This window comes from Spea bombifrons, chromosome 5, assembly GCF_027358695.1.
Source record: "Spea bombifrons isolate aSpeBom1 chromosome 5, aSpeBom1.2.pri, whole genome shotgun sequence".
Taxonomy (NCBI): Eukaryota; Metazoa; Chordata; class Amphibia; order Anura; family Pelobatidae; genus Spea; species Spea bombifrons.
In genome coordinates, this window is record NC_071091.1 from 58226117 (window position 1) to 58249369 (window position 23253).

The 23253-nt window shown below is 39.4% G+C and overlaps 1 protein-coding gene and 2 long non-coding RNA genes across 4 annotated transcripts in view; 2 read left to right on the forward strand and 1 right to left on the reverse strand.

The window, feature by feature from the left end:
* Positions 1-2388: 2388 nt before the first annotated feature.
* On the forward strand, positions 2389-3340 carry LOC128497573 (uncharacterized). The gene is made up of 2 exons (XR_008354327.1): positions 2389-2637; positions 2853-3340. It is a non-coding gene; the product is annotated as an uncharacterized LOC128497573 (long non-coding RNA).
* Positions 3341-9024: 5684 nt separating this feature from the next.
* Positions 9025-9680, forward strand: LOC128497574 (uncharacterized). The gene is made up of 2 exons (XR_008354328.1): positions 9025-9361; positions 9577-9680. It is a non-coding gene; the product is annotated as an uncharacterized LOC128497574 (long non-coding RNA).
* A 2771-nt stretch (positions 9681-12451) lies between these two features.
* Positions 12452-23253, reverse strand: part of ELP2 (elongator acetyltransferase complex subunit 2) — a 37184-nt gene continuing 26382 nt past the window's right edge. Inside the window, exons 14-22 of one of the 2 annotated variants that reach the window (XM_053467696.1) lie at positions 23119-23188; positions 20872-20967; positions 19968-20025; positions 19123-19195; positions 18685-18877; positions 16829-16950; positions 16226-16368; positions 15034-15138; positions 12452-13415 (exon numbers count right to left, since the gene is read on the reverse strand). In XM_053467696.1, the coding sequence (XP_053323671.1) occupies positions 13256-13415; positions 15034-15138; positions 16226-16368; positions 16829-16950; positions 18685-18877; positions 19123-19195; positions 19968-20025; positions 20872-20967; positions 23119-23188 (1020 nt within the window). In that variant the 3' untranslated portion in view covers positions 12452-13255. Of the gene's footprint in view, positions 13416-15033; positions 15139-16225; positions 16369-16828; positions 16954-18684; positions 18878-19122; positions 19196-19967; positions 20026-20871; positions 20968-23118; positions 23189-23253 lie in introns of both variants that reach the window. The other variant, XM_053467695.1, reaches the window with a different exon arrangement.

The following is a 23253-nucleotide window of genomic DNA, read 5'->3' on the forward strand; positions in this document are numbered from 1 at the left end:
AATGTTTAAATTGTTTTGCAACAAAATTTTGTAACTACAACAATAAAGTAGAATAGCCTTTCGGCAGAAGTGGTTGAGGTTAATACGGTAATTTAAACATGCATTGGATAGGCATATGGTTATCTAAGACAAGACCAAGGACGTTTACGGTAGGAAAAAAAGACTAAATGGGCCAAATGGTTATCTGCTGATGATTCTGTTTCTTTTATGTTCTGTTTAAGGTATACCAGATAAATCAGCGTTTCATTTCTTGGCACGAATACCACAAGATCACGTACCATTTTACTTCAAATACATATTTCATTATTGAATTAAATATTCATGATGATTACTTAAAGCTGCATTAAAAGCCATATGAACATGCTGTTAATAAACAGAACAAAACAAATACCGCAATAATAAAAATGATAAATAAATGCACGTGGACGGTAATGAAAATGAAATTATTTAAACGAGAATTTATACTGGCTAATTATTACTTTGAGAAAATGAAGCATGACTACCCAACAAAGCTGGGACTCCTTAGAACTAAATGTACACTTCCCAGTAGAACCTTTTTTTCCTATACAGATGGTTTCCTACTGAAAATGAGATTTGACCTTAGAGATCAGATGAGCTGCTTATTGAGGTGTAATTCAATGTATCACAAAATAACCTGCTATATAAAAGTACTTTAAACCGGAACAAAAGCTTTTTATGTAAAGATAATGTCAGATGCTTTGAATTGTATTACTTGGTATCCATTAAGGGAAAACTATATTTAAAATACGGATGGTTCCTGTTAGAAAATAGTGTTTCTAACTTTAGAAATGGAATATATATTTAGCATATTTTACATTTAGCTAGCACAGTAGAGGATAAGGACTTCTTTAATCTCCAGCTGTGCCCTTCCTCAATCTTTTTCTTTGGAGGCAGGTGGTGGTATTATTCCATATGACGCTGTTTGTAGACACCCTACAAAGGGAATTATTTTAAAAGATGTATGAGAAGCATAGAGTTTTATTATATGCTTTTGCATAGTAGATCAATGAACAATAGTGAACATGTTAACTGCAACTGGAACCCCAAATGTCCAACTACTATTCCTCAGTAAAATGATCCCCTCTTGTCTTTGATAGGCAATGAAGTTTCTTCATCTTATTAGCTGTATTGAACACCCTTTATAGACAAGCAACTATTCTTAATTGTTTAAGAACAGGGTAAAGAACATAGACTGCCTAACAAATAAAATGAAAAAAATAAATAATTGATTTAAACACACAGGAATGGATATTAAAAATGTAACCTTTTCAATTCTGCTACATATTCAATATTTTTGGCAGCAAAAGGATTTAATTGCCCATGTTATGTCACCTTTCAAATTCTCTAAAAATGCACAGGGTATTTGTTCCTACTATGGTCTAGAATGATTATACCCAAACAAATGTATACATTTAAGACACTTGTACCATTGCATTGCTTAGTTTCTTTTTGCTTTCAATGCAGCTTTTTTTTTGGAGTCACAGCCAGAAGCCTGAGTCACTATTTAGGGTTTAATCAGGGAGTTGAATCAGTAGTCCAAATTTAAAGAACTCATCGGATCAGGTCCATGTAATCTAATAATAATAATAATAATATAAACAGTTACAGTGCACCTCCTCACCTTTATCTTATTCTTTTTACCTTTTCCTAGTAGTGAGTCACTTGAGGATGTGGTGCCATAGTTTTGTCATTTTACCGGGCACAGTGTAGATTAATCATTTTTAATTTCCATGTAGTTGAATGTTGAGGATAGCCTGATGGCTAAACCATGTATGCTTGAAAAATGACAAGGTCACTTTGTAGGGGGTGAGTTTTCACCTACACATTGTGCTAGCTAAGGTGCTAGGAAATGTATGGAAGAAAATATATTTAAAAGTTTAGTTACAAAAAAAACCACACAGAAACCTTTATGATGACTTTTTTAGTTTTTATGGCAACAACCTATGGGTCATAATAGTGATACAAATTGTAGGGCTTATACAGAGCGTCCCAACTTGACCGCTACTGTGACTTCATATAAGCATTGGAAAGTCACAGTTGGAGTAATGGCTGTGCACCGGAAAATTGACTGAAGACCCTTTTTTCACAAGTGCTGATACGATTTGGTTTTCTAGCAACCTATGAGTGCCTGTATTTGTGTCCCAGACGATTAAGCATCTTCTGGGGGAAAAAACATTGAATGAGGCAAAATTTTATATTATTAACCCCAATGGGTGGTCCCTAAACCCATTGAAAACAATGCATTTTGAGTCCGTACATGTACGGGCTTTGTCATTAAGGGGTTAAATTATATCTGGGAAGAACATGGTCATTCAACAGGGATGATGGTTCAAAGGCTGCTTTTAGTTATTGTTCTGCCCAGCAGGGTTTGAGAATCTTTACAGTTCACCTTTTTGCCACCTTAGACTTCTTTAGTAAATTATAGCTCCATCTAGCGGTGTTAAGTTGTATTACACCTTGTTTTCTAGTTAAAGAATAATGCATTGTGGGTGGTTGCAAGGCATTCTGGGAGGGAGGAGCCTCCATTTTACAGTCTTCAGTCACCAGGACTCATCATCAGAGCTGTCTCTGTATGTCTCCTTCCAAAACTCCACCATCTGTGTAATAGCATATCTGGTGAGACATTTACTTCTGTTTCAGGGACATTATAGTATTCAGAGCTGTTCAGTTATTTGTATTATTACTCAGGAAAGTTAACTGTTAGACTGTTAGCTAGTCATGTCATTCTATGTATAGGCAGCCATTTTGCCATGTACTTAACTGTTATGTAATGTCATTATACATGCATTTCATGTGCCTTGTACTTATACATGTTATTTGTATCCTTATAGTTTTACCACATCACATTACCACATCACATTACATGTGTGTAATCCTGTTTTGCCATATATACTCAACAACCTGTTCACCAATAAACAAGTTAAACTACAAAGAACAGTCCTCTTATTTGGAAGACAGGAATGGTTTATACTGAATGTCAGACTGCACACTGAGTGAACGTGTAAGAAGACAGAACAGTAAAACAGATTGCTAGTCACCAGCGATAGTGGATCTGACTGTACGGAGCCGCCATCAGCAACGCAGTCCTATGTACAAGATTGCAGCGGCGGCCATACAGTCACAAGAAGCGAGAGTGCAGCCCCAGCAAGCGCGACACGATCCAAACCACGTTGAAGTCCGTTCCTAGTCCTACCTAGACTGAGTCTGCACAGAGACATTAAGCAGCCAGCAAACAGGCACACCATGTCCACTAGCAAGGCATCAACATACGGGACAAGGTCACGAGCAAGCCGCTCTAGCAAGTCATCAATAAAAGAAATGGCTGCTCTCGCCCGTGCAGAAGCTGAGGCTGCAAAAGTAAGGTCTTCCTTTGCTGCACAAGAGATGCAACTAAAGAAACAGACAGCGTGTCTGCAGGCGTCACTGGAAAAACTCGCAGCGGAGAAAGAAGCGGCAGCCGCAATAGCCAAAGCAGAGTTCCTAGAAGCCACGGAGTTCGCTGAATCTGAGAAACACAGCCAAGTACTCGGGCCAGACCTAGATCAACAAGATCCAGCACAGCGCGTCTCAGAATATGTCCATCAGCATCCCAAGACAGATGACAACTATGATCCAGTACATCAACCAGCTTTTACAGAGTGCCAAAGATCCTACCGTGAACCACAGTACCTCGAGCAGGACGATATGCGACAAAGAGATGCTGACCACAACTACCGCCCTACAGAACAAAAGCTACATCCTTCGCTTCAACTTAAAGGGACACCCTTCGCATCAGAACGGTGTTATACAGACTTCCCTGAGCCAGAAATCTCTAAAAGGTATGGTGATACACCACACACGCAGCATAACAGCACACCGGGTAGTATTGACGCTAACCGGGCTGCCATTGACTTCGCTAAGTTCTTTGCTAAACGGGAGCTGGTTACCAAGGGACTTGTAAAGTTCACAGATCGCCCCGAGAACTACAGGGCATGGCGAGCCTCCTTCCAGAACGCCATAAGGGACTTAGATCTTTCCTGTAGTGAGGAGTTAGATCTCTTGGTAAAATGGCTTGGAAATGAGTCTGCTGAACACGCCAGAAGAATCAGAGACATTAACATAAACTATCCAAGCAAAGGCCTAAAGATGGTGTGGGAAAGACTTAATGAGTGTTATGGGTCAATAGAAGCTATAGAAAATGCTTTATATAAGAGAGTTGATAATTTTCCCAGAATAGTGGGTAAGGGTTACCAAAAGCTCAGGGAACTCAGTGACTTACTAATAGAGGTACAGGTTGCTCAAGCAGAAGGAGATCTGCCAGGGCTAGCATTCCTGGACACCGCCCGAGGTGTTAATCCGATTGTTCTAAAACTCCCTTATAACCTACAGGAGAAATGGATCACGCATGGTTCTCATTATAAACAGGTTCATAATGTACCATTTCCCCCCTTCAGGGTGTTTGTAGACTTTGTTGCTCAACAAGCAAGGATCAGAAATGATCCCAGTTTTGACTTTACATTGTCATGTCCCACTACCCCTGGTGTCAAACCTCATAAAACACCAGTGGCAGTCCACAAAACTAATGTTGCCTCCACAGGTTCTCCTTACAGGTCGTTTAAATCCTCTCAAGGGAACAAACTCGAAGATCTTACCAGACAATGCCCCCTGCACAAGAAACCACATTCTCTACTAAAATGCAGAGCCTTCAGAGAGAAGTCCTTAGAGGACCGCAAAGAATTCCTCAAAGAAAACAACATCTGCTTCAGATGCTGCAGTACAACATCGCACTACGCCAGGAACTGTAAGGTCAGTGTGACATGCACAGAATGCGGTAGCACAGAACACAACACGGCTTTACACCCTGGACCACCCTCTCAAACATCATCCCAAGGAGAGGGGCATGACAGAAAGCAGATAGACACTGACATAGACACCCCAGCAGTCACTTCTCAGTGTACAGAGATCTGTAAAGGACTTGCAGGAGGGAAGTCCTGCTCAAAAATCTGCCTTGTCAGAGTTTATCCGGTCGGTCACCGAGATACGGCGATCAAGGTATATGCAATCTTAGATGATCAAAGCAATAGGTCTTTAGCTAAATCCACCTTCTTCGACACCTTCAACATCGTTGGGCCCGGTTCTCCCTACTCCTTAAAGACATGTGCAGGTACCGTTGAGACGGCGGGGAGGAAAGCAACTGGGTACAGGGTAGAGTCCATAGATGGTCATACCTGCTTGTCCCTGCCAACCATACTGGAGTGCAATCACATTCCTGACAACCGGTCCGAGATACCTACACCAGAGTTGGCAGCATACCACCCCCATCTGAGGCGTATAGCTCATTTGATACCGGAGCTGGACCCAGAAGCCCCAATAGTCTTACTCCTTGGAAGAGACATATTACGAGTTCACAAGGCTAGAGGACAGATTAATGGCCCCCAAAACGCTCCATATGCCCAGAGACTTGACCTAGGATGGGTCATCATAGGAGACGTCTGTCTAGGAGGAGCGCACAAGCCGACCTCAGTCAACAGTATGCTCACCAACACACTTGAAAATGGACGTCCTTCTCTATTCCAGCCATGTCAGAGTAGGTTCCTGATAAAAGAATTGCCACACAGCGCTCCCGCGCCTTGTCCTTTCGTGGATCCCTCCTGTGAAGACCACGCCTGCGATGGTGAGCAAGATCACTTAGGGTGCACAGTCTTCCACAGGACAAGAGAAGACAACAGGGTCGCAATGTCCATAGAAGACAGGCTGTTCTTGGATATCATGGATCGAGGAATAGTAAAAGACAAGTCGAAAAGCTGGGTCGCACCTTTACCGTTTAAACCTGAGAGACGACGCTTACCTAACAACAAAGAACTTGTCTACAGTCGATTTATCTCCCTCAAACGCAAACTTCAGAGGACACCAGAGATGAAAGAACATTTCTTTACATTCATGGAAAGAATATTCCAGAACAACCACGCAGAGATTGCACCCACGCTCCAAGACTCAGAAGAGTGTTGGTACTTACCCATATTCGGCGTGTATCATCCTAAGAAACCAGGACAGATAAGAGTAGTATTCGACTCGAGTGCCACATGCGAAGGCGTCTCACTAAACGACGTCTTACTGTCTGGTCCAGACCTCAACAACAGACTTCAGGAGATACTTTTACGCTTCCGCAGAGATTCCGTAGCATTTATGGCCGACATACAACAGATGTTCCACTGCTTCCTTGTCAAGGAAGAACACAGAAACTACTTGAGGTTCTTCTGGCACCGCAACAACGACCCCAATGAGGACATTGTAGAATATCGAATGAGAGTGCACATTTTCGGAAACAGTCCTTCCCCTGCAGTTGCTATCTACGGTCTCAGACATTCAGCTCGAGAGGGTGAAGCAAAGTATGGGACGGATGTCAGGTCCTTTGTGGAAAAAGATTTCTATGTCGACGACTGCTTGAAATCTACACCCACGAACGAGACCGCAATCAGTCTCCTGAAAAGAGCTCAAGAAATGCTCGCTCTATCTAATTTGAGGTTGCACAAAATCTCCTCCAACAGTCTAGAGTTAATGGAGGCCTTCTCACCCCAAGACCACTCAAGTGATCTAAAAGACTTGGATCTTAGCACAGACTCCCTTCCGATGCAGCGAAGCCTCGGTTTGCTCTGGGATTTAAAGGAAGACACGTTCACCTTCCAAATCAGCAAGGAAGAAAAAGCCTTCACACACAGAGGAGTCCTGTCTACCATAAACAGCTTATATGATCCGCTGGGATTCGTAACGCCTGTTACCATTCAGGGTAAAATGTTGTTAAGAGACTTCACCACAGAGACGGCTGATTGGGATGATCCGCTTCCCATGGAGAAAAAAGACCTGTGGACAGGATGGAGGAAGTCTCTAGAAGCTTTGTCCAGCCTTCGCGTGGCACGACCGTATGCTTCTGTGCCATCAACTGAAGTCAAGATGCAAAGACTTTATATCTTCTGCGACGCTTCAGTCAAGGCGATTGCAGCCGTAGCATACTTGAAGACCATAGATGTCAAAGAACAGTGCCATGTGGGTTTTGTTATGAGCCGGACTAAACTGGCGCCACTCCGCGAGCACACGATACCCAGACTGGAACTCTGTGCTGCTGTGCTTGCAGTGGAGTTGGCCGAACTTATAACAACAGGAATGAACCTGGAAATCGGGGAAGTCGAATTTTACACGGACAGTAAGGTAGTCCTAGGATATATTTGCAACGAAACGAGACGCTTTTATGTCTATGTCAGCAATCGGGTGCTAAGGATCAGGAGATCCACTTGTCCTAAACAGTGGCACTATGTGTCCACACACCATAATCCTGCGGACCATGCGACTAGATCTGTCGCAGCAAGTCACCTTAAAGACACAACATGGTTTATGGGTCCTGCATTCCTGTACCGTTCAACATCTTGCAACATTGAACCTGACTCGTTTGGATTGGTAGACTCAGATGCCGACGAAGAAATCCGACCTGAAGTATCTGTTCTATGTACGGTGACTTCGGATCACCAACTCAAATCTCATCGTTTCGTCAGGTTCTCCACCTGGATGTCGCTTGTTCGTGCTATAGCCTGTCTAGTTCATATCGCTCAGTCTTACAAGTCGACATTACCTGAGAGCCAGAAGCCCTGCAAAGGTTGGCACCACTGCAAACATGCCTTTACCGCTCCTAATTTGGAAAAATCCAAGAACATAATAATTTGCACTATACAACGTGAATGTTATGCTAAAGAAATAGACTGCCTCAACAAAGGCCAAACAGTCATCAAGGATAGCGCTTTGAAGAAGCTTGATCCCTTCATTGACCAAGACGGGTTGCTAAGAATAGGAGGCCGTATTCAAGAAGCCAAAGTGGGATTTGTGGAGAAACATCCTGTAATAATTCCTGGACATCATCATGTCACAACTCTGCTCGTGCGGCACCACCACGTTCTAGTGAAACATCAAGGCCGATTGTTTACCGAAGGGAATCTACGAGCTGCCGGACTATGGATAATTGGAGCTAAGAGGTGTGTGAGTAAGCTCATCTTCAACTGCGTTACCTGTCGCAAACTTCGTGGCATGTTCCAGAACCCAAAGATGGCCAATCTTCCAACTGAGAGGCTCAGTACAGATCCTCCTTTCACCAACGTTGGTCTGGATGTATTTGGTCCTTGGTCAGTAGCTACACGGCACACTAGAGGTATTCACGCCAGCGCAAAACGCTGGGCGGTCATGTTTACTTGTATGTCCAGCAGAGCTGTCCGTATAGAAGTGATTGAATCCTTGGACACTTCAAGTTTCATAAACGCACTTCGACGCTTTATTGCCATCAGAGGGCCCGTGAAGCATATTCGTTCAGACAGAGGCACGAATTTCGTCGGGGCAGTGAGAGAACTTCAAATTCCTTCCAACTTGGACACTACCAATGTGGAAAGATACTTGAATGAGCAAGGATGCACCTGGACCTTTAATCCACCTCATTCTTCTCACATGGGCGGCATCTGGGAAAGGATGATAGGGATAGCAAGAAAAATCTTGGATTCTATCTTCTTGCAAGTGGGGAGTACAAGACTCACACATGAAAGTTTGACCACCTTCTTGACAGAAGTTTCAGCTATCATGAATGCAAGACCGTTGACTACTCTTTCCAGCGACCCTGAAGATTTGACCATTCTCACTCCTGCCATGTTACTCACGCAGAAGACCAGCAGTCCGAGTGCTCCTCTTGGAGAATTCAACGATAAAGACCTCTACAGATGACAATGGAGGCAGGTGCAAAGTCTTTCTAATGCCTTCTGGGACAGGTGGAGGAAGCAGTATATCTCTACCCTACAGTCGAGAAGGAAGTGGCAAACTAACAAGCCGAACATCAGACCTGGGGATGTGGTGCTCATGAAAGACAGCCAGTCGCACCGGAATGAGTGGCCACTGGGACTCATCACCAACACATTCCCAAGCAAGGATAGGAACGTACGCAAGGCTGAGGTCAAAGTATGTAGGCTTGGCGAATGCAAGCTATTCCTCAGGCCAGTAGCGGAACTTGTTTTATTGTTTTCACCTGAGATACCTAGTAGTGGCGTCAGTTGACGCCAGACGGGGAGTGTTCTGCCCAGCAGGGTTTGAGAATCTTTACAGTTCACCTTTTTGCCACCTTAGACTTCTTTAGTAAATTATAGCTCCATCTAGCGGTGTTAAGTTGTATTACACCTTGTTTTCTAGTTAAAGAATAATGCATTGTGGGTGGTTGCAAGGCATTCTGGGAGGGAGGAGCCTCCATTTTACAGTCTTCAGTCACCAGGACTCATCATCAGAGCTGTCTCTGTATGTCTCCTTCCAAAACTCCACCATCTGTGTAATAGCATATCTGGTGAGACATTTACTTCTGTTTCAGGGACATTATAGTATTCAGAGCTGTTCAGTTATTTGTATTATTACTCAGGAAAGTTAACTGTTAGACTGTTAGCTAGTCATGTCATTCTATGTATAGGCAGCCATTTTGCCATGTACTTAACTGTTATGTAATGTCATTATACATGCATTTCATGTGCCTTGTACTTATACATGTTATTTGTATCCTTATAGTTTTACCACATCACATTACCACATCACATTACATGTGTGTAATCCTGTTTTGCCATATATACTCAACAACCTGTTCACCAATAAACAAGTTAAACTACAAAGAACAGTCCTCTTATTTGGAAGACAGGAATGGTTTATACTGAATGTCAGACTGCACACTGAGTGAACGTGTAAGAAGACAGAACAGTTATATAATAAGGTTATGTGGAACAGCTCCTTTACGAAAGTGTGCAGTGTTATCAAATAGTGTACGCTGAAAACTGTATATAAAAAATATAATACTGAAGGAAAATCTGGCTCTATAAAATGAATACATACTATGAACAAAAAAAGCTATATTTTCCCTGCTATAGAAGAAAATCAATATGTCACGATGAATGACAGCTGTAAGGACAACTTATTTCAACTTTCCCTGTTGTGTCAGTTTGTACGAGGATTATACTTTATCGGCAGAGATGCCGATAAACTTTTCTGTGTAGTTAATTTTCTTTTCTGTAATTTTCTGGATGCAAATGACTTTTTAATGCAATGTTACATTTGCATGCATTGTTTCTGGGACTGTTAGAATTAAAGAATGAACTAGGTTCTGTGCAATTCATTCGCAATCCAATGTCTTTTACAGCCTTAACTTTCAAGCTTTACAACATAATAGTGTGGAAAGTCCATAAAAATGTCTTATTGCTAAATATATGGTCTGTTATAACAACCCCCCCCACACACACACACACACAGATTCAGTTAATCATATTGAAATAATGGTTTATTAAGAATAAAGAAATGATAATTAGTCTATGATATGGATATTGCAAACCACCTTGTTTAATTTTCAGGGGGTTGAACATACTTCCTACATTGGAATTTTGTATTTGTGAAAGATATCCTGGGCCTAAACGTAATACAAAACTATTGCTTCAATGCAGATATGATGGGTTGCTAGCAGTAACTGCTCCTGTCAACCATCCACTTAATGTATAGCGTGCGTTCAGGTAGGAAAATGTCCTAATTGAGCCATGGTCCAACAGAGGGATCATCTTGAGTTGAACCAGCAGTAATCATGTTCTAATGTTACTACAACGGTGATAACAATACTCAAGTACACAGTATATTTTGTGCTCATTCGCCTGATTATATTTTGTGCTCATTCTCCTGAGATGTTGATGTTTCCAACTGGCCTCTTTTTTCTTGATTGACTGTTCTATTTACATTTTTCTGACATGTTTTCTAACTAGTACAAACAGCATGATATAGGGACAAGGTTTAGATGACTGCCCAACTTTGCACCAAGGGTATGGTGAGCTAAAAAGGTACAGAAAGATGTTCATATTATGTGTTAACGATCAACTGGCTTAGCTGTGTGCATTACCACAATACTAAAAGGAAGATGATGATCTAACAAAAACAAACAAAAAAAATTACAGATAATGGTGGTATACAACGTGAGTTGTTTTGTGATTAGCTATTCACATAATAGTTCATATAAAATGAAATGTAGTGATTGAACCTGGACATCTTGTAAAAGACATTAGAAGGTTCTGGGCTGTATATTTTGACCCAGTGTCATTAACTGAAATGAACATTACCTATTCATTAAGTAACCCCAATGTGTATCTTTGTTGTCTAAAGTAATGCAAGACTGTGCATTTAAACTGTAAAACTCGAATATATCATATATGAATTTTCTTTGGTTTATAAATTAATCATACAGTACATCTGTAGGCTACAAACACGATTTGCAGACTTCATGGATAAGAGACGTAGGTTAAAAAATATTGCCAATATGACTGACTTTGCATTCCAAGCAGCAATCCTCATTTTTGTGTTACCACAGAAATATTTTATATGACTAAGGCTATAAGAAACATTGCCTATGCTTTAACAATATATGCATATTTATACGTTATACATTGCCATGATTCCAGGCACTAGTTAAAATAAAAGTGAATTGTTATATGTTGTAAGGCCAGGGGCTTACACAAACCTATACGTCTGTTGGCAAGACCCTCGTTCTACTCTGGTAAAACTTATAGGAACACTCCAGTCATCATATGCTGTGTGGTTTTCTGTAGAATCCCCCAAATGCATCCGCTCCCCAGTTAAATGCTCTACAGGAGATGCATCCAGCCAAATACACATTCCTGCATGCGATATACTCGCCTCTAGTCGCTTCCATCTCTGGTGAAAGCTGCTGCTGCGTTCTGCTGAGACACAAGTTCCCCTATTGATTTCAAAGCAAGCACTTTCCTGTCACTGATTGACAGCTTAAAGCAGCCAATCGGTGGCAAGAAATGTCAGATCATGGAGGAAGAAGGCAGCTTGGCAGCATGGCTGCAAATTCTGTTCCATTTGCATTCTTCCATAGTGGGGGTGTCAGGGACATTAGACCCCCCTAAAAAGGACTCTGCTTGCTTCTTGAAATGCATTAAAAACATCACATGTTGTTTTGCATTTGTATGTTTTGTAAGAGACAGTTGCCTAAATTTGTTTTTAAGATACAGTCTAGTTTCTTTCCCTGCCCCCACATCTTCTGCTTCAGCTGACCCCGCATATTGTATAGTTCCATAAGTTGAAATGTTCAACAGTTCTGCAACCATTTATTGGTTATTGGTGAATAAATACCAATGTTTTAATCAAGTAAGATCACATTGGGATACTAGCCCAGGTTAACGGAACTCTAAAAATAAGTATAGCCACCTAAGACCGTGCCGTGCGCGCTGTGGCCAGCCCAGTTCTGCATATAAGAGTAAAGAGCGGTTACCCTTTCTGAAAACTGCCTTCTTTTGTAGCATGTACTAAATCAGCAGGCACTCAATTATCTTCCCATTTTTTGCTGCAGGTCAGGGAAATAAGAGATATAGAACACCGAAAAAGGCAGCTTTTAACCTTTAATAGACAGTGGGGTAAAATATGGTGGCCACAGGATTTCTAAAACGTTACCATAAGGGATTGGGTCTTCAAAGAGGCATACCATTGCACAACATATTTCCGGGACCCCAAACATGTCCTAAGTGCTCCGCATATTTGTTTAAACATATACAGAAACATCAGCTCATAGAAATGCATTCTTACCAAACCCAACTCATGGTGAATATTTATTGATCAAGATGTATTTGCATTCTTTTGTTTTTTTTGTTTTTTTATAAAGCAAAAGGCACTTGATAAAATTAGACAAGTGTAAATAACAAGAATAATATTCATATTAACAAATGGTATATTTTACAGAACATATTGGTGTCCGGTTGGCTGATGTTCATCCGTATTTTGCCAGATTGAAGATGAAAACACACACTATATAAATATAAGGTGACATAAAGGACTGTGGGGAAAGGTTAAACGATGCATGTGTCAAAAGAATCAAATTTCTCTTCCCTCAAGCGATGTTTGGATCGCAATGTATGTGGCACACTTACATCTGAAAAAATATCTGTAAAGGGGAATAAGTACATACAGAGTATGTCGATTAAAAAACACTAACAGACTGTCCATAGATCCTACATCAATTATAAATGTAAACGCGATAAGCATATGCAAACTGACTTTTGGGCCAAATAAAATAGCATTTAGAATTTTAAGACATAATTATTAAAGAAGACTTTCAAGAAAGTTTTCACACCAATGATGAAGTCACAATATAAACAATATTTATTTTTAACATCCTTTTACTATTGATATTGAGATTTTATTATTCTAACGCTTTCCTGTAAACATCGAATATCTTCACGATATGATCAGCACCGCAGCTCGCTAGCTGCAGCCAGTCTCCGGTTTCTTTATCATCATGTCCAGCCCGGCCCGAGCAACTTCTCCAACAAAGCTGTTTGACAGCCAGTGTGTGACTAAGGCTACAAAAAAATATATATATAGGAGAATTAGGAGAGTAAAACAAGGATGTGTGTGACAACAGTAAAATGTCAAACTCAGCTGGGCTGCAAGACTCAAATGCCATCATTCACCTAATTAGTCTACTTTATCTCACTACTGCCAACTGAGAGAAATTGACTTGTCACAACCTGCAGGTATTAAATATGCCGGAATCGCCAAGGATATTAACAACACTAATGACATTTTATCCCCTCTCTTGTCAATAATTTAAACTACAAACTCTCCATCAGTTTAACTCTCCACACATTAGTGTCAGGTCACACATCTCAATTACAGGCTAATGATTTTTTGGGGATGTGATGATGCTGCCTGTTTTTGGATTTTTTTTATCAATGCTAAAAGCACTAAATTATAATAAAAGCATAATAATAATAATACAAAAATTACAAATACTGAACTTGGGAAAATTGAGCGTTAGTATCCAATAATAGTTAATAATACTAATATATATATATATCCCTCAAGATTGTAAGCTTGCGAGTAGGGCTCTCTCCACCTAATGGATCGTTTTGTCTTAGTCTGTCAATTCTTATCATACCCCTTGAATATATGTATTGTATTAATCGCTGCCTAAATTGTTGGCGCTATATAAATAAAAGATAATATTAATAAATACATAGATATACAATAAGAGGTTGTAGACACGTAACTTCTCAGTGGATAATTGTTCCATAAAGTCAACATTAAATCTATGATATTATGTGTTTTAAGAAAAAACTAAGCATTTCTTTTTTCAAACATTTTTAAAAAGTAAACATTGTCTAAGAATTTAGACTCCTAGGTTATAAAAATAAGTAATAAACATCCTGACGCAAATATCAGTGTATACTGATTGAATACAGAATTCTAATTTGGGATTTAGCACATTATTAATGATTTAAGTATTAAGATACATATATATATATATATATATATATATATATATATATATATATTGTTAGAGGGAAAAAGGGATTGTAAACGCTGTCTCTTGAATACAAGGAATCAGCCTCAAAGCAATAAATGGAGTCTTTTACAGTACAGTACAAAACACACCAAGTGGAGGAAGTGTTTAATTATATGGTTCGCAAAGGAGGATATAACTGGCCATTATTCAGCACAAAAGTAAAACGTGTGAGATGCCTGGATACTGTAGAGTAGGTGCACATGTAGAATATAAAGATATGCACTGGGCCTATTTTTGGGACATATTATATACAGCCTGTAATGTCTGAAGTCCCTATAATTTTACCAGTTGGTTGTAAATGGTGCTCCGTAATATAAAATTATATTGATCTTTAATAGAGCTGGTGATATCTCAGATAGGAGACACCTGTTATAACAAGCACTACATACCTGCCTTTTAAAAATATTTCTTTGTGATTTACTAAATATTGTTAGGTATCCTTTAAGGTTATAGCACCTCCATATGTACAGGGAAGCAGACCAAGATTTAACACATGGAGAGAGCTGGATCCTTTAAGAATTCTTTTTAACCAAATAGGCATTGTTAATATTGCGGTTTGCTGAAAGTGTATACTAGAAAAATAATGCAGGAATAGATAATCTTTAAAATAAAGATATATAATCTGTACCAACCTTTTGTCCATCTCAACAAATTTTGTCCAGTCATTTATTGTACCACTGTGCTGCCACGTGTACAGAGAAATCTGTCCGCATTCTAATCCAATGGCAATAATATAACTAGGGTAGACAAAAATGAAAAGGTTACCTCTAGAACGGAGATAAACTAAAACAAAGGGCTTTAGAAATGGTATTCTTTCATTTTGCTCATTTTGCTCCATCGTCTTAATGAATAAAATATGACTAGGAACACTGATTAGTTGAGACCAGAAAACCAAAAGCGAAGGCTACTAACCACAGCAGCTGCAATCAAGGGACTAGAGGGGTCATTAACAAGATGGCCCCCACCCCTTATGAGAACATTTCCTCGAAAACCACAAATAAGGCTATAGTACGTGGTCGAAAATGTAGTACAATCCCACCGCAAGTATTATATTACACATGAAAAGGGATAAAGGACAGGTTTTGCCAACAGAAAAATATCCATAAGATCATGTATATTTTAGGAAATAATGGACGTGCTGCCAAATATTTAGGTTATAATATTTTTTTTTCAGTTTATCTATTTGTCCCTGAAGAAAAACAGTTGAGATGATAGATGTCAAGCTTCCAATACTTCACACTATATTTTATTCTTTTTTGGTAAAAGTAAGGAGCCTGAATTCCACAATTTGTGCAAAAGGAACAGATTTGAAGAAGGAAACTTGTATCTGACCGCCATAAACATATACTCCAGAAGACAAAGTTTACCAAACTTTGTCCAGCAAAATATACAAAGAAGGATAGGAAACAAATGGACAAAACGTGTGTTTTATGCCGCAATATATCATCATGCAAGAGTCCACTTCATGGTGCTTGCCGTTTGTGCGCTTAGAATGGCAAGCAACCCCACATCTGAATGCACAGGACAAAACATTTAAGGTGATTTATCGCTTTGCATGTTCATCCAGAGTTCACTAGTTATATAGAATACGATTTTTTGGCATTTTTGTAATAATATGGCACGGCAGGGAAAGGAAAATGGCTGGCTGCGCTGTAGAGTTATAAGTAAAGCTTGACTATACTTGTGCACTACAAAGCTCCCACATCATGAAGGACTACTATTGTCTCTACTTTTTTTCTACAGTTACTAACATGCGCGGACGTACAGGCAAGCGTGGTATTTTTGGCTCCCGTCACCATTTAGTCCATGTAAACGAAGACTTACCTCCCATTATGCGCAAGCACTCTGCTTACGCTGACTGCGGTGACAGAATCCCCAGTATCCAGAAGGGTGGAACAAGGCTTTATAGAAACAGACGTATTGCTTTCATCTTCGTCATAAGACTGACAGTCACCCCAAACAATGACCTAAGAAATAATTGAAATCATCGTCAATTGTCTGTACTGAATGGCAATGCTCCCATCCACCAAGTTACATAATCCTTAAAAATAAAAATACAAGAACAAGAACTTTTGTTGTAGGTGATGGAAAATAGATTTGACTGATTGACTAACCACAGCATGTTGTTAGACCCTCTGTCTCAATCACATAAAAAACACTGTAAAAGACAGTATCATCAACCCAATATGTGCGTGAACAGAGCCACGATGGCAGGTCCTTTTTATTTAATAGCAAAAGAATAGGATACTGTTGTCTGATGGTGGAGGAGGGCAGCTGCAGCTTCTACCTCAGGTAGTTACCTTTAATTAAACACGTGTTGTTCTTTATTGAGGCTGTCAGTAAACTGCACATCTTTACTTTGTTATTCTGTCAAATTCCATTTCCGGGTCTTACAAACGGATGGTGAAAAGAAGCACTACGGCATACCTTTTTATCTCGGCTTCCGGTGATAAAATATCTGCTGTCTGGAGTCCAGTCACATGACCAAATGATCCTGCTGTGTACGGATGTATTCTTGTCAGTGTGCGCATGCAGGATAAACCTAGGTTCTGCTTAGGGAACACAAAAAAAGAGAGATATGTAAAAGTCTTTGTGGAAGAATCCCCATGATTACAGTAGAGTAACACTAGTAATTGTATCAGATAGGCTAGAATGGCATTATTTCTTTAATATGGCTTTGTTTTCACAGATATACTATATATATATATATATATATATATATATATATATATATATATATATATATATATTTATTCAACGGATTTTACAGCCTCTGCCTTTCAGTAGCAGAGAAGGCGTTCTGTGCTGCCTGGTTTGCAGAATTTCTCACGCACTCTGCTGTGCCGTCCCTCCCGCTCTGGAGTCTAGCAGCGATGATGTATGGAGGCTATCACGCCACATCACATCTAACAATAGGGTACAAATTATTAGCCGCGGCACCCTCAAGTCATATAATATCTGAACTGTGCAGGGAGTTCACATTTTCCGCTATTGCAATGCATACATTTTCTCTTGATGAAACAAACAGAGGTTTTTATGTGTTAAGGTTTGATGGAGGCTGGGATCGCGGATGAAAATAAACACAACCTTTCTAAGCAGACATGGCTACCTAGTTAGGCGAGTATTTCAGAGCCAGCATGTGTCCTATATGATTGTCATTCCCTCATTGACTGTCGCATAGGGCCAAGGAACATAATAAAGGGAGAAGCCTGTGCCATGTGGAACAGCCTCCCAGCAGATTCTGTAGATGCTAATACAACTATGGAAATGAAGCATGCATGAGACGTAAAGCTATCCTGGATCCAAGACCATGGACTGATTAGCGTTTCAGTCAGGAAAACATCAGGTTAAACAGGTGGACTAGATGGGCTAAATGTGTATAGGAAACACTTTTATTTTTTTAACTTTATGGCAGCGGCCTATCAGTGGTTGCTTTTGTATCGTGGAACAATTAAGTGTCCTCGTCTAAAACGAAGGGATACATTTTGAGGAAACAATTTATGGGTTTGAACATTCAACAATACTATGACTGATGTTTCTAATACTGCACTAGTTACTTAAGTGTTACATTCAGCAGAGTAACACGGACACATTTATATTGATTCTTCATGAGCAAACTATTTTAGCTGTCACAAAAGCAGGTGATTAATAAAAAGAAACATGCTAAATATTCTATAGTAGCTAGCAGCTAAACATAGCAAAAGCTTTCCCGTTTGCCTAAGCCACCTTTCTTTTAGATTCACAAGTCAATGGGAAAGAAGGACTGATCCAGACACATGCTGGTAAAGCCCTTTCTCCTGCAAGCAACTGATTAAATATATTCCTACAAACATTTTTAGTTAATGCAGATATTTACTATATTTTACTGTTATACATCAGAAAATGTCTTTTTTTTTTTTAAAACGTATGCTTAAATATCCATGAGTGCCGACCAAAGACTAATTGTTTCTAAGGTATTTCCTGAATGACCCACAAGTTAGATTATGCCTTCCACGTGACACCTATTACTTGCAGAAACACGGCTCTCCAAAGAGCAGTTTGCACAAGATGAGATGTTACGGAAAAATAGCCGAAGCTGGAAATACACTGAAGCATCATTTAGCTGCGGGTGAACTCATTGTTCTATCCCTGTCCTACAAATTTAATGTGCAAAACTTACATTAACTTAAATTTTAAAATAATAAACCCTAATTCAATTATTTTAAATACACAAATGAACCGCCTGGGCTTTACCTTATTTTTATGGACAGGGATCCAATTAGCGCAGTTGCTGCTCTACTCACCTGATTGTGCTGGGGTTTCCTCCTGCTTCTTCCACAGAGACCACATTCTATCTCTGGAAACTGCTAATAAAAATTTGTCATCAGGCGAAAATGCCATCTGAGTAACAGTCAGATTGTGAAAAGACAAGCTCTGTATCTGCTTCCAGCTCGTGGAACTCCACAAGATAATGGATGCATGTTCTCTTTTGGAAGCCTAGAGAGAGAAATGAAAACCCAACGTGAATCATCCAAAGAATAAGAAACCAATCATGAGTTTGAGTATGAGTACAGTTTGAAAAGCATCCGGACAAATCCAAAAAAACAAACAAAAATAAGCTTAACATCCCCCCCATTAATATTCTTATACTGTATTTATTTTGCAGATCATTTTTATTGGCAAATGGGGGGATCAGTATTCATAAAAAGAAAAGTTATGCCATTAATAGGATTCCCTCTTACCTTACATGCTGAAGCAATTACGGTCCTTGCATAGTTACAAGCTACAGAGAATATTTCATAGCCATGTCCATAACTAGAGAGCAACAAATAAAAACGTAAATATATCTTATTCTTACAATCACAGAGGATGTAGGAAATGTGTGACAGGCCATCATGAATAGTGAATAGGCATAGAGAACAAGAGTATGTAGAAAAAGAAAGGTTTAATGGATTAGACGGTCAAATTTAAAGACCATGAGTGGACAAGACATTAAACTTATTTAGATTTTATTATTCAAATGTTTTGCATTGTACAAGAATTTAGTTAGGGGATCGGCTAAGAGACCAGATAAAGGACAGATGTGTTGTTGTAGTTCTTGTAACACAAGATGAAAAAAGCATGTAACAGAACCAACATATTGAAGAAACACTGGCGGTTATGAATAAAGAGGATTTCTGGTAACATTCAGAAACATTTCACCCAAAAAAGCCTTTTTACTTGTGCCTTACTTGTACCTTTTATGAATTTCTAAAAGATGAAGGCCAATTGATGGAATGTTCAGCATAATTAGGGAAGTTACTGCTTTGTATTTTGTCCAAGCAGCCATAGAATGACTTAATTATAGCCAAGCAATGGATAAAAGAAGTGGGAACAGACATAGGCACAAATAAGGCAAATTGGTAGAACCTTGAAGATTCTGGTCCTCTATCTTGAAGTGGGTTTATCAGACCCATCATAGTTCCTATATATATATATATATATATATATATATATATATATATATATATATATATATATATGTGTATATGCTATCTATTAAAAAAGGTAAGTTGTATCTCAGCTTAACTAAGAAAAAAATACTTACAGTTTCTGGACCTCAGGCCACAATGTGTTCTGCAACAAATGGTCTTCTGTAGGGGGTTCTGCAGGCAAAAAACGTATACTGTAAGGGGTCATGCTGGACAACAGATCCATTCATGTTTATAAAAAGATATAGCAAACATGAAATGTTAATACCTAGGCGCAACTTTACATGCCCATAGGTTATGCTTTGTATTTTGTCCTGCATTAATATGGTAAATCGCCTTCAAATAAAACTAACAAAGTGAGGTTGCCAAAAGAGTCAAAAGTCATACACCATGGCATGACTGAGCATAGCAAAAAGATACAAGCTAGTTATATTGTATCAGCAACGTCTCTCCCAGGCACAACTTTCAAAGCATCTATCTTAACTCTTTTTGAAGAAGCACAAAGAAACAGGCAATGTTGAAAACCGCAGACACAGTGGACAGCGATGGAAACTTGGAAACTTGCTGCAGATGAAAGATGTATCATGTTAACTGCCCTTTGCAATCGGAAGATGTCCAGCATTGACAGAAACAGTGGGGGCCCTGGGCACCCATTTACTGTCCAGAGAAGTCTGGTCAGAAAATGGTCTACATGGAAGACTTGCAACCCTCCAATACCTATAGATTTTAATGAAGAAATAAAGATCCTTTTATTCTGAAGAGCCTCTTGTACCGGCACTGTTTGTGAGTGCATTCACATCTTACATATCTTTGATTTTTTTTTGACAGTATTATACTATTATATATTTCCTTTTTTCTTCCTATATGCACATGCGCCCCCATTTGTGCTGTATCTGTTTGTGAACACTGAGGGGAGTGTATATCGGGCTGCTGCAGTGCGACATTTGGGAAGTATTTTACACATTAATTTGAAAATAAGACACATGATTGGTGTTTATTATTGTAACAGTGATAACTAACCTGACAAGATGAGAGGTTGAAAATAAGGCTGTGTGTACTGATCAGACACACTGTTGTATTTTTCATCATCCTGGACTGACTGCGGAAGAAGTTCTCCTTTTAAAAGGAAAATTAAGTTAACACAGTTTTAATACAATATGCACAGTGACAAAGTAAACCAAGAGCTTTAGGGCCTGCTTTAACAGTTACATTTTCTATACATAAACATTGCTTGTCCAATTTAAAGGGATAGTTTAATGTCCCAGAAACTCCCACCATAGAAGAATGCATATTAAAGTACTAAACACTGAAGAGGCAAACCTCCTGTAGGAGCTGACCTCCTTGGCAATAGTCCAACTATTCTTGGAACCGATAGGCTGCTAGAAGAAGCAACATGGCGACCCTACAAAACCCTGGGAGCCAGGGAACGGTTTCTAGTCGTCATTATGTATTTACTTAAGGGCCTTACAAAGTAGTGACCGGGATTTTCCCAGCTAGACTGAGAGGAGTAAAGTTGGCTTTTAGTGGTCCCACAAACTTACTAAAGTACTAAATACACCATATGACCAAAAGCATGTGGACATCTAATCATCACACCAATGACGTTGGACATCTCATTAAAAAACCATGGGCATTAATATGGAATTGCCCCACGCAACTTTGCGGCTAGAACAGCCTCCAGTCTTTACACAAGATTTTGGAGGGTGTCTGGAAATGTGTGTCCTTTCAGTCAAAATGGATGAGAATGGGCCTTCCCTAAACTTGTGCTACAAAGTTGGAAGCATACAATTATCGAAAATGTCGTTTTATGCTATAGCATTACCATTACCCTTCACTGGAACTAAGGGCCCTAGCCCAAACAGCCCTAGATCAGTTTAATCATTTCACATAAATGGAGACGTGGGAACAAAAAGGCAGAAAAACAGTCTTCATTAGTAACACAAGCAGTTTAAAGAGGACCTGTCATGAAAGATGAGGGAGACCTGCCTTATGCCTGTGTATCTTATACAAAGTTAGCAAACAAATAGATTTTTTTGTTTCTACTTCTTCACTTGTATTAAAATAAAAGAATAAAATAAACTGGGTCCATGTATACGGCAGATGGAAGACATATCCACAATGACGTAACATGCCTGATGTGCTAGCCTTTCATATTTAGTTGAATAGTAAAACTATAAAAGCATGTACTCCACATGACCCTGGGCAGGAGTGCCCATCTACCTTACCTGAAGAGCAACTTTGTGGGGCTCTGCTTCAGAATGTTGCAATGTGGACAACACAGACCCCCACCGCTTTTACAGTTCCCTTGGGCGGTCAGGTGAGATCAGAGGATCTCCTAAACCAATCCATGATCACAATGGCCCACAAAAGCAGGACAGTGTCCTAAAATCCTGACTGTCCCATGCAAAACAGGACAGCTGGGGGTTACGAAAAACCCAAGGCATTAGAGAGCTACAGTTTTACATCATTGTTCATATGACCATTTTTCATATAACACCAGAACGATATTAATGTGGAGTTAATGATACATCCAATTTCATTCATGTCAGAGGAAGCTGAAGTGTCTTGGTTTGTGAATTATATCTTGTTACTAACAGTATCAAGTGTGGCTTCCTAATGGTTATGTCACAATACACTGCTTTGATCCTTAGGGTTTGATTCCCTTTCAGTACATTTTAATTCAGTCCTTGAATACATATACTTTCCAGCTGCTGAAGTGTGAACAAAATGGAATCAAAACCTAAGATGATATCAGTATCTTGTTGGGCTGCTTGAAAAATGGCATACAGAAAGTAACCAGTGTTCCTCATACCATGACGGAAATGAACCAACTGGAAATCATTCAAAGCATCTGAGCCAACATTACAACATATTCTAAATGTAAGGAGAACCAAGCTAAACGGAAGCTATTTGCTTTGCTTAGCTAGGTTCTCGCTTTTGATAGAAGCAACTCTAATAAGATAAATCACATGATGCCGATATATGTTAATAATGTGTCTACAACTAATGCATACTGCTCAGCTAATGTTTCATTGGAAGTATAAAATTATTACCCGCAGACAAGCTCTGGGAATGGGATAGGAAAAAAATGTGTTTTTAAACAACGCTCAAAAAAGATGACCTCTTTCATTGTACTGGATCTCGTTTTAAAGTCCAAAACGTCACACTTGTAACATGTCGTCCAAATTATCTCCATCAGGGAAAAAATAAAAAAGCAGCCTCGTTTAATGTCATGAAGACTGGTTTTGACAAAAATATCAAACTTACCCTGAAAGACTGCTTTATTTGACAAACCCAATGCAGGGACAGTAGCTCCTTCGGGAAGATTTGTGTCTTCCTGTAACAAGAAACCAAAAAAATAAATAAAAAAGAAATCAATGGCACGTAAAAAAAAAATGAATT